General features: G+C 44.1%; 2 protein-coding genes across 2 annotated transcripts; one reads left to right on the top strand and one right to left on the bottom strand.

Moving 5' to 3' along the window:
- Window positions 1-801: 801 nt before the first annotated feature.
- aqp11 (aquaporin 11) lies at window positions 802-2,265 on the top strand (the record flags this gene model as incomplete). The annotated part of the gene is given in 4 exon segments (XM_084466361.1): window positions 802-1,408; window positions 1,667-1,783; window positions 2,161-2,240; window positions 2,242-2,265. Coding segments are annotated over 4 exon segments (828 nt in total).
- A 2,113-nt stretch (window positions 2,266-4,378) lies between these two features.
- On the bottom strand, window positions 4,379-9,321 carry clns1a (chloride channel, nucleotide-sensitive, 1A). The gene is made up of 7 exons (XM_084466503.1): window positions 8,932-9,321; window positions 8,698-8,834; window positions 7,518-7,646; window positions 7,318-7,428; window positions 6,207-6,380; window positions 5,547-5,619; window positions 4,379-5,165 (listed from the first exon to the last, which is right to left on the bottom strand). Coding segments are annotated over exons 1-7 (744 nt in total). The 5' UTR covers window positions 9,051-9,321; the 3' UTR covers window positions 4,379-5,164.
- Between the last annotated feature and the right edge of the window lie 1,906 nt (window positions 9,322-11,227).

Raw genomic sequence — 11,227 nt, 5'->3', positions numbered from 1 at the left:
TTATAGGAAAGACAACGTGAATAAAAAAATAACAAAAGAACAGATGCAGTCTCTCCCTTGATAATGTACATGGCCCTGGCTATGCCTCAGACGACCGGGTTGGTTCGTCCTTGTTAGGACATAACAAATGGAGGAAAGTTGAAAATAACACCTGGTATCAGTTTAATTATTAAATTACACTGCGGGCCGGGTTAGGCCCGAGCCATACGTTTGACACCCCTGAGTTAGACCTTTTGCTAAAACTAGCAATTCACAAAGTAACCAGTCCTAAAATATTAACAATGTGTCAACATTACAAAGCTCTATCAGGAAATAAAACAAAACATATCTCAAATTATTTGTTTTAAAGTAGGTTTCAGACATTTACCATGATAACACTTATGTTTGTGGCTGATGTGTAGGCTATTAATGTGCTATGGATACTATAAGGCCGGAGGTAGAATACAGAGAAAGGTGAAATGTGTGCCTGTAGGCTATCCTATTTAAGAAAGAAGGAAACAAAAAAATGCAACGCTGTACAAATACCCGAATCATGTGTGATGGAAGAGGAAGGAAGTAAGACAGCAGAAGCTAGATTATGGGGTGACGGTGGAATTTGTGAGGAGGAGGAGGAGGAGGAGGAGGACTAGGAGTCGGGAGATGATGATCCACTTCCGCATGTGAGCAGGACCTGGCCACTCCAGCATCAATTTAAACTCAGGGACGGTTGCATCGGCACCGATAGCGCGGAGGACAAGGAACAAACGAAGGAGGAGAACCAGATATCAGTTTCTCCCCCAGACATCACGGGGAGTTGTGGAGATGGCGAGCGGGGACGTGGCGGTGTCTGTGTGCGTTCTCGTCGGGGTGGTCCTGCTGTGCGAGGCGTCCCGCAGGCTGCTGAAGAAGAGTACACTGCTCGCGGAAACCGCGCTTGAGGTGTACGCGGTGGAGTTTGTATCCACGTTGCAGCTTTGCTGTTGCACCCATGAGCTCAAGCTGTTGGCCGAGGTAGGACGCGTGGAGCCGCGACTCTCGCTGACGCTCACTTACCTGGCGTGCGTGGTACACGGGCTCACCTTCGGCGGCGCGCTCTGTAACGCCTGCGGCGCGCTCGAGCGCGCCTGCAGCAAAAGGCTCGCGGGCAGGTGTGCCCTGCAACGGGTCGCGTGTCAGTTCGCTGCGGCGTGCGTGGCTCGCGCGGTGGTGCCACAGGTGTGGGGTCTCGGTCTCTCGGACCTCCACCTGCGACACAAGCTGCTCGGCTTCCGGTGCATCAGCCAGATCCGTGCGACTCTGCTGCACACTGCCGCGGTGGAGTTCGCGGGCGCCTTCTGCGTGCAGACCGTGATTTCCCGCACGCAGGCGGTTGAGCAGAAATACCGTGTGAACGCGATCGCGGCTGTCGTCACCACTCTTGTGTACGCAGGTAGGGTGCTTATGTGCTCTGCAAGGGTTGGGGCTTTGGTTCGGGGTAGGATAAGGATAGTGTATGACTCATACACGTCAGGTTCAGTGTTCATCGCAATATTATCAGGGAGCATCCTTGAAGATGCCCCTCCCCCATTTACATTTATAGTATGTTTTAAAATTGTTTTGTATGTGATAAATGCACGTGTGTGTGTGTGTGTGTGTGTGTGTGTGTGTGTGTGTGGGCCAGTGTTAATCTGTGCTGTGTGTGTTCCAGGTGGTAGTGTGAGCGGGGCAGTGTTTAATCCCTCGCTGGCCTTCTCTACCCAGTTCCCCTGCAGTGGGAACTCCTTCCTGGAGTACAGTCTGGTGTACTGGGCCGGCCCGCTGCTAGGTATCCAGGCTGACACTACTGCTACACATCCCCTAACATTTAGCTGCTAGGTTACCAGGCTAACGCCACCGTTAAAGCTAAGCTCATGTTTATCGACTCTTAAAGGTGTGATGTTGATCAGCCAATTACAAGTCACTTTAAAATCTACCCTCTAGTGACATCACACATGGGCGTGTCCAACCAGATGTATGATAAATAGAGCAGCCTACCAGTTGGTGCAGTCCCTGGGCAGGCTGAGCTATACAGCATACATCTGGGTTGACAATGTGCGGGCCATTATTTGTCTAGTTGTTTATCTACCTTTAACTATGTCTCCTATCTTTCATCTAATCTTTCTTTAAATTCAATATCACATCTCTCTTCGTCTTCTGCGTTAGGAATGTTGACGTCGTTGCTGATGTTTGGCAGAGTGGTTCCGATGTTTTGGCCGACCTCTGACCCCACTCCCTACCACCCTAAGAGAGACTAAGAAGGGGACGTGAGAAGGATGACCACCACTGTGGGGGTCAGAGGTAAACATCAAGACATTAATGAGCGCTTAAGGTCTATAATTAGAACAGGTGTACATCCACCTCTGGTGAAGCAGGGCATTGCAAAGCTCTTTCTGATTGGCTGAAATGGTGTCAGGTAATTGCATGAGGAGTATGACGATGAAGTGAATGGTGGTGCTGTGTTGTTTGGGACGTTTTGACTCTTAGCATGGTTGACTACTATTTAAAAACTGGTGAATCGGTTGGTACCTCTGTTGGCACAGAGCACTTCTTTATTTAACATTATCTTCTATTAATGAATGAAGGTAAATAGATAAGGACTATATTAGACACTTTAACTACTTAACTAGATAACTAGTTAATATTGATGATAGACCATGGCCAAGATATCCATTTGGATCATTTTAGTTAATGAGCACATAACAAATAATTAAACATCAAAATAGTATTAAATGTATGGAACAGTTACAACTAATCACCTATTCACTGTGAAGATGTATGTATTTCACTGTAATGCGAGTAGTGCACAGTAATCCATGTTTCTTTAAATATTGTTTTTAAAGCACACAATCAAATATTAACTGCCTCTGGTGACATATTGCGATGCATGTTTCTGATTGACACCATCAGTTGCAAGTGATGTCACTTGCCATGAAGAGATCCAAGAAACTGAAACTGACTTGGCGATCAAACTGCAACTGATCCCCCAAAGAATGATTCAATTTAGTTTTAGTTAATTGTGTACTACTGAAGTTTGATTTTCTATGGGAAGCTTTAAAACATTCCATTATATTTGTAAGTTTGGTGAAATCAGAGATTTTCTTTTTAAGTCAGCCTACATCTTTTCACAGGGGGGGGGGGGGGGGATTATTTATTTGACAGCCATAATGTAATCCACAAAGATAACCTTTTTACAAACTGGTTGGGTGGGTCAATGTTTTCTCAGATAGTCCAAATTGCACAACCATTTGTCCTTCCCATAATTATGCTCTATGTGGTCATCAAGTTAGCTCTGTGTGTTTCACCGCACCACCACCCCACAACCGACTGCCCCGATCTTGTCCCACCTTTCTGCTGGGAGGTGGGAGAGCTATTAAAGTTGTTGGATGCTTTACAGCCGAGCAGAGGGAGGTGTCTGGACAGTTGATTTCCTTTACAATTGTTTTTACATTTTAATCTGTTGTTGGTTTAATCATGAATAACCTAATGATTTTTTTTTTTAAGTAGCCTACACCTGGTTTACTTGTGTATGATGAGTATGCTTTTTACTATTGCTTTGTCTTTCTTTTGTTGATTTAGTTAATTGTCAATTGTTTACCAGTAGATACTGAATTCTAATTTTTAAGGGTGATCTTTAAACTTTGTTTAATATGATCAAGAGGGAGGAATGTCAAATGTTTTTTTGTGTCTCTGTCTTCACATTTCTTAAGTCTATCAGGCCAGTGCCTCTCCTACTGATACCAGGGGTTATTTCCAACATCCCTCCATTTGTTATGTCCCAACAAGGACGAACCAATCCGGTCGTCTGAGGCATAGCCAGGGCCATATACCTTATCAAGGGAGAGACTGCATCTGTTTTGTTATTCACGTTGCCTTTCCTATAATACTCGTCTCAAACCTTTGGTTCGGTGAGAAGAGGGATCGACAGCCAAGGAGCACGTCAGGAGACTGCTCCTCACCACCTACACTAAGACTATTCCACCTAAATCTGTACCTGTGCTGCATTACATCCTGGAGTAAACCCATCTACCATCCATCTCTTCCTTGATTTCCACTTCTAGAATTACTACAACGAAAAAATACACAACGCAGAGTCTATACGAACAGTTTAGAAATAAGCTGAAATCTAACAATATCTTTCCTTTGGTGTTCGAGGATGTAACCTTGCTGAAATGCCGTTTACCAAGGCTTTTAACAAGGCTAGCTGCTGGTTCTGTTACTGTATTTGTTGACAATTCAATTTAAAATGTGAGCCAAATGTTAAAACTGTTATTACGTCTATAATTCACTTCTTTCAGCTGTAAGTTTTGTTTATTTGTTTTGTATTTCAAATAAAACTACATAATTTTAATGACAAATAAGCAATGAAGCTCTCTGGCTAGAGTTCAGATTAAATGATCATTTTACTAACGTTTAAATGCCTGTACTATAACTTTACTGTGAATCAGTTGTACCATTTTGAAACTAAAAACAAACCTCATTAATTGAAACTCTGAATACATTTTAACGGATAACCAGGGTAAATAACAGCAATGCTCAATATAAAAACAATTGTAAACTTTTGTAGAAAAATTATTACGTTTTTATACAAAGACGGCTGTTCTTCTCAGGGACCATGACATATAAAGTTTGTCTTAAGGTACAAAACACACAAAAAGACCAAAAATAAGATACAACTACATCAGGGGCTGCATCTCAATACCCTGCAGACGCCTATTGGAATGGAACTAAAGTCTACAGTCACGTCTCAATAGTCCAGCAGAACATAACAGATTGAGACTCTCTACCATCCTGAACTTGGTTGTACTTGTGAGACAGTTAGAGCTGGAAACTAATACAATACAAGAACCAGCGTGTTTAATATAAAACACATTGAAACGTACGATATGTAAGGCTGTTTTGTTTTCAGGGTAGATAAATATGCCATGTTAATAAACAAATAAGCGTGACATAATGTCTACAACACTGGAGGACACTTTGGGTGCTAGACAATCTAGATAAGAGCCGATGTTAGACTATCGAGATGATGAAAAAGAGTGCCGCTTCCTTCTTTGAGGTTGGGAGACGTGAGACCAGGAAGTGCTGTGATGCCGGGGGGGGGGGGAATTGCCGTCTTCTTATCATCCTTACCTGCAACATCACATCCATGTGCTGCACCACTACAATGGCATCTACAGAGGGACAACGGAATGACAGCATGAAGCACGTAAGCCGTGACAGTCTATTCTACAGAAACACCATTTTGGTAGTGATCTACCAAGCGGTGCCACCCCAGCTGGCAAATGTACTAAGAAAGCTGGTTGACTGATACCTTTTGAAACAACTGATTAGTGTTGCTTAGTCTGCTGCCTCTTGCTGATCAAGGTTTTAACTTTAGTCATTTAAATGATATAGTTAGTGAAATGAAACAAAACATTTTCAGATTATATTTTAGGGTCATCATGTACTCAAGTGAGCGACTGTAATAAAGAATAATCTTATTATTTGTTGGGATATTCTAACAGTCTTAAAAGTATCTTTAAACTGGGGAGCCAAACCTTGTGAGGGCTTACCAGTGATCCACGTCCGCATCCGCATCTTCAAACTGTCCAGCCTCTGCGGATCCTCCCTCCACATCCATCCCATCTGAAGAACACACACCTACCTTAAACCAGCTGACTACAAACACACATGGCCAACAATGTGTCTGAAACATCAACAAATAGAAAAAAACATGCAAACCCCCTTACCCCAAACACAAAGCCCTTCAAACCATCCAACTAGAAATCAACACAAAGACCATCTGACCAAACACCAACACACAGACCATCTGACCAGACACCAACCCACAGACCATATGACCAGATACCAACCCACAGACCATCTGACCAGACACCAACACACAGAGACACAAACCATCTGACCAGACACCAACCCACAGATCATCTGACAGACACCAACACACCGACGACCCAAACCATCTGACCAGACACATACACCACACAAACCGTCCGACCAGACACCAACACATGGACCACACAAACCATCCCAACCGACACACAATAACACCACCCTCACAGGATGGTTGTTACGAACAAAAACCAAATGCTGTGGTACCACGGCATCGATACCAAACCCATACAAAAGCAAATCAATGATAAACCACAAATGTAAAAATAAATAATAATTTTAAAACATTTAATAATTAAAAAATATATATATATTTCAAATACCATCAAAGTCACCACTGGTGTCGTCGGTGCGGACGCCGGCCATGTGGAACTGCTGGGCAACTGACCGGGCCAACATGCCCTCTAAACGGGTAAGGGTGGCCTCGCCCTCAGAGTTTAGCGACGACAGACCTTCCTCACAGGTGTAGAAGGAAGGGATGTCCCCCCGACCATGCTCTAGAGGGGGGGGGGGGGGGGGGGAGAGACAGAGCAGTAGAGAATGAAGAGGGATGAAGAGAGACAGAAATGAGATGGAGTTAGAAGGATGAGGCGAGAGAGGGGCAAATTGAGATGAGGGAGGAAGAGATATGCAGGGAGAGGTTGAGTGAAAGCAGAGAAGGTGGAGAGAGGATGACAGTGTGATTATTTCTCGGTGGCCATTCAGGTGTGTTTAAAAATTAATCTTTCTGAAAACAGATGATTGCTTCCGTGATAAATCATCTTAAACAGGATATTAGGGCAGGGCTTATCATAGGAAGGATGCTTAGTGATACTTAAGGACTCTATTGGTGATACATGGCAGACTTGAAAATTAATTCTGTTCTCAGAGGAAATAAGCAGCCAAGTATAAATTATTTAATTATATCAGCTGTTATAACTTACCAGCTTCTTAACAAAGGAACCCGGAGCAGCATGTGGGGAACAGACAGACAAGTGAGAGAGATTGAGTTAGTGACAAAAACAAGCATTATAACATTTCTTAAAAACCTCTATGACAGCTAGTAACAGCTGCTTTGTAAACACGTTGCTACCCCTGCTCCCTACCCCATTACCACATCATTTCCAGTGTGCCACAGAAATTCTACTGACAATAGCTGTTCATGCAATTTAACTTAAAGGTGACATATTATACCATCAGGTGAGATTAGCCGTTAAAATCCATTTTGAAAATCTGCCTCCTTTGACATAACAAGTGGGCGTGTCCAACTAGATGTATGACGGATAGATGAGCAAGGTTTGCTTCAGTCCACTGGGTAGGCTGGTAGACTGATATTTCCGTCATACATCACACTCACAACTGGTGGTATAATATGTCACCTTTAAACTGTTTGGAGGAAAGCGTGTCAGTCAGCGATAAGAGAGAAACCTAAGCGGGAGAGAGCGCGTGTCTCACCAGCCTCCTCCACATCGTACTCCTCTCCTTCAAAGTCGTTCTCCGAGTCTTCGTCATCCGGGTCAGGGTGCATCGCCTGGCACTCGCACATCGCAGAGAACATGGGCTCCACTACACACACAAACACACTTAATCTCTTGAGTTTTGTTTTTAATGCTAGTCTCCTGCTGGTGTTGTCCCTATTTTTTTTTTTTACTCACATGCTGCCTTGTCACTGGGCACAAATCTGATCTCAGTGATCACTCCCTCTTCATCATCACCACCATCATCACTGGCGTCTTCATCCTCTTCATCCTCAGCATTCTCTCTCATCTCCGCATCGTTCTCATCTGTGTGTGAGAGATGTTTATGAGGATAAGGATATTATCCTTCCTTGATAACGGTGGATCTGACAATGATACAATTTATAACATAAGCCAATTAGCTTAAAGGGCCAGTGTGTAAACTTGAGGTGCGCAGGCCACTAGCGGTGAGGTTGCAGATTGCCACTAGCAGTGGCACTATGGTGGCCTGTACTGACCTGTATTCTCTAAGGTGCCAGGAGGTACTTCCATCGTGGCAAAGTGTAAAATTATGAAGTTCTTTGATAGATTAATTGTATTTAGATATTTAGCCTGTAAATGTAAAGCTATAAGTCATTTTAAATTGAAAGCGATTGTCATTGCAGTTTTTTCCCACGGCAATAAAATAATTACAAATCCTTGAGCTGAATTTCCATTTTACTCTGTCTGTACAGCGGTTGATGTATGCTCCCGATAGAGGGTTAAACTTCTAGGACACTTGTAGTATTACGCCACAGTGTGCTCGTGAAGATGTGTGGAGCTCCTGGCCAGCGGTTGACTTCGATGTCCACGTCCGACAGGACACACCACTGTGTGTGGTGCAATTAATAAACAACATGGTTCATTATAATGCTCCACACAATGACGATACTAACAAAGTATCACAAACAGGTCCTATTCATGGGGATACAACTCCTTCCTGAAACTCTCAAAACACATTCTTAAAAATGCGTTCCCTCTAGAGGCATTTGTCCGTTCTGGACCACTCTCCCATGTAAATATAAAGGACTCAAACTAAAGTAACGAAAAGACAACTAATCATATTATCATGGGATTATACACTTATTAAAACATACTTATGAATGTTATGTTCCATTTCGGGAAGTCTGTTCCACTAGATACCACTCAATTCTACAAACTGGACCTTTAAACAATGACATATTTACCCTGTAATCCATATACATACTATCCCAAAAATCTAAAATGTAATCTCTGCTTATTAACTAACCGTTTCATCAGGTAACGTTAGATGATCAATTATGAACGATTGCAGGGAGCGTACATTAATGTGCGTGTGTTAAAAGTCCCTTCTTCTCACCGTTGAGCTTGGCATTCACCATAACGTACAGGTGTTCCTGCGGGTAGGTTCCCAGGTCTCGAGAAATGGCATGTAGCCCGATAGTCGGGTACTCCAGAGAGAACCCCATCCCGGAGCCATCAAACCATGACAGACGCCTACCAAACACAACAAATTAGTATTTATCATCTTATACCGTCAGAGCAGAAGTTAGAAAAGCTGATCGACTGCATAAACTTCACATGGAGCACTTACGTTTCCGCAACGTAGAGGGTACCACAGCCCAAACCCTTGCCATCTAGGATGGCACTAGTCTCGGCTTGCTCGTGTCTCACTCCATCGGTGGGAGGAGAAACGCTTTTCAGCACCACCATGTTGTTGAAGTCTACGATATCGGACTTCCAACAAAAAGGGGTGACCTATTTAGCGACGGAAAACCTCACCAATGTGTAGCGAAGCTGTAATGCAATGGCTGTCCGCTGTGTGTGCGTCAATCAATCTGTTTTGACTCCGTTTAAACGTGGGAAATGCAGAGTTAAATAACCTTGCTGTTAAAGTACCGTATAGTCTTGTTATTATTCTGCAGAAAGAATTGTTTGGTTCAACAACACGCGTGTTCCGCTCGGGGTGATCGTTGCAGGTGCGTCACAGGCGCGTCCCCGTAGAAGAAGACGCAAAAGAGCGCCACAGGATGAAATAAGAGGTGAAGGCGAATAGGATGCTGCCCCCACCCGCCTGGATGAGGAACGGCTTAAACATGTGTAACTGTAATAAATAATGTTTAGTTTATAGTGAACTTCCCAAATTCCAACCTAAAACATACATCATTCATTTAGTTCCACTCATCGTTTTCACCCACAGTGACAACCCACAGTGACAAAATGGCAGAGAAAGAGGGAGAAGCAGTCCCAGAGGGCGTCACGACAGGACAGGAACGGAGAAGACAGCTCCCATCACACTTTCCAGCATATGAAGTGACTTTCCCTAAATCATTGCTAGCATCCACAATTCCCCTCGGCACTCTCGATAGAGCGCAGGGGAACATACAGAGCACCGACACATATCAGCTGCAGTCTTACAGTGGTCAGGTCGAACCTGCCACATCTAGAGACCAGCTAGACAACTGCTCCGAATCATCAATAAGCAGCCAAACCCAGGGAAAATCAGGGAATTATGACTACGACCATTCAGAGTGCAGCTCAGTAGTTATTGACAGCTGCTCACCTGTACCATTCCACAAGAGTCTGGTGGCACACCAGATCACCTTCAAACTCAACCCCCCTAACGCTCCCCACTTTGGTGGCGCCTGGGAGCGTGAAATACGTTCTATGAAAACGGCCCTGCAGGTTGTGATGGGGAACCAGGCGGTCTCCGAGGACATCCTCCTTACTCTGTTAATTGAGGTCGAGGGTATCCTCAATGCAAAACCATTGGGGTACGTTTCATCAGACATAGCTGACCCTGACCCAGTAACACCAAGCATGTTGCTCATGGGGCGGCGGGATGCCTCCCTTCCGCAAGTAATGTATGATCCCAATCTCCAAAAGCGGCGCTGGCGCCACAGTGGCTGACCACTTCTGGTCACAGTTCATTCGCCATTACCTACCAACCCTTCAAGTGCGCCAGAAGTGGAAGAAACCTACCGAGAACCTGGCCCAGGATACGGTGGTGATGATAGTTGACCCTCAACTGCCACGCGCTCATTGGCCAGTCAGGAGGGTGGTCAAGCTGATAGCCAGTGCGGATGGCTGCATCAGATCGGCAGAGGTCAAGGTGAAGGACCGGATCTACCTACGCTCTATAGCCCGTCTGGTCCAACAATACGATCACTAATATTGTCTTCTATTATTTTGTCTCGCTCGCTGGAAGTCTGGAATGGTGCCAGTGTTCTTTTCCACTGCCCATTTGTGATGTGCCCTGTCTGTCGTGTCGTGTGTTACAGAATAAATGCTGCCAGATCTACTTCACGTCTCCTCTGCGTTATCAGTCATCAACTAGCCATACAAAGAGTTTTGACATTAATGTAACAGGCTGATCAAAGTCACATGTATATTTTTCTTTATTCTGTACAGTCTGTGATTCTTATATTTTTGCGTAGAGCTCACACCTTCATTCCCAATATATATAATTAAACACAAACTGTTTTTCATGAGTGAAAACGCACTGGAATAATACAAGCGAGACAACAGACGTTTAGAGGAGATGCCAGGGATGTTGGTTTTTAATAACTTAGAAAACATCTATGTTACAGCCATACTACACACGGTACAGTACAACATGGAAAACAAAGACAGATGCATTCACACCCAGCTGTGCCCATTCCTCATCCAAGTCCCCTCCCGGGCTCATAATCTGGTTCAAATGTGATCCAAAATATACGACTTCACTCAGAGGACCACAGACCACGGCCCCTGTTTCCTATCCACTGTGATGAGGACTCAAAACTGAATTTAAAAAATCTAACAAAACAGACTAATTCACGGCTAGCCGTTTGTAATATATGTTATGATTCACTAGAATTACGGTAAATGCAAATTGACCGTGTAACCAA

The sequence above is a fragment of the Micromesistius poutassou genome, assembly GCF_964030765.1.
Source record: "Micromesistius poutassou genome assembly, chromosome: 4".
Taxonomy (NCBI): domain Eukaryota; kingdom Metazoa; phylum Chordata; class Actinopteri; order Gadiformes; family Gadidae; genus Micromesistius; species Micromesistius poutassou.
This window is presented reverse-complemented; position numbering and strand designations above follow the sequence as displayed.

Coding starts and splice junctions, on each gene's coding strand:
- clns1a (XM_084466503.1), bottom strand. CDS start 9,050: ATGGTGGTGCTGAAAAGCGTTTCTCCTCCCACCGATGGAGTGAGACAC. Junction 8,835..8,931: donor ACCCTCTACGTTGCGGAAAC/GTAAGTGCTCCA, acceptor TGTGTTTGGTAG/GCGTCTGTCATGGTTTGATG. Junction 7,429..7,517: donor GCCCAGTGACAAGGCAGCAT/GTGAGTAAAAAA, acceptor TTGTGTGTGTAG/TGGAGCCCATGTTCTCTGCG.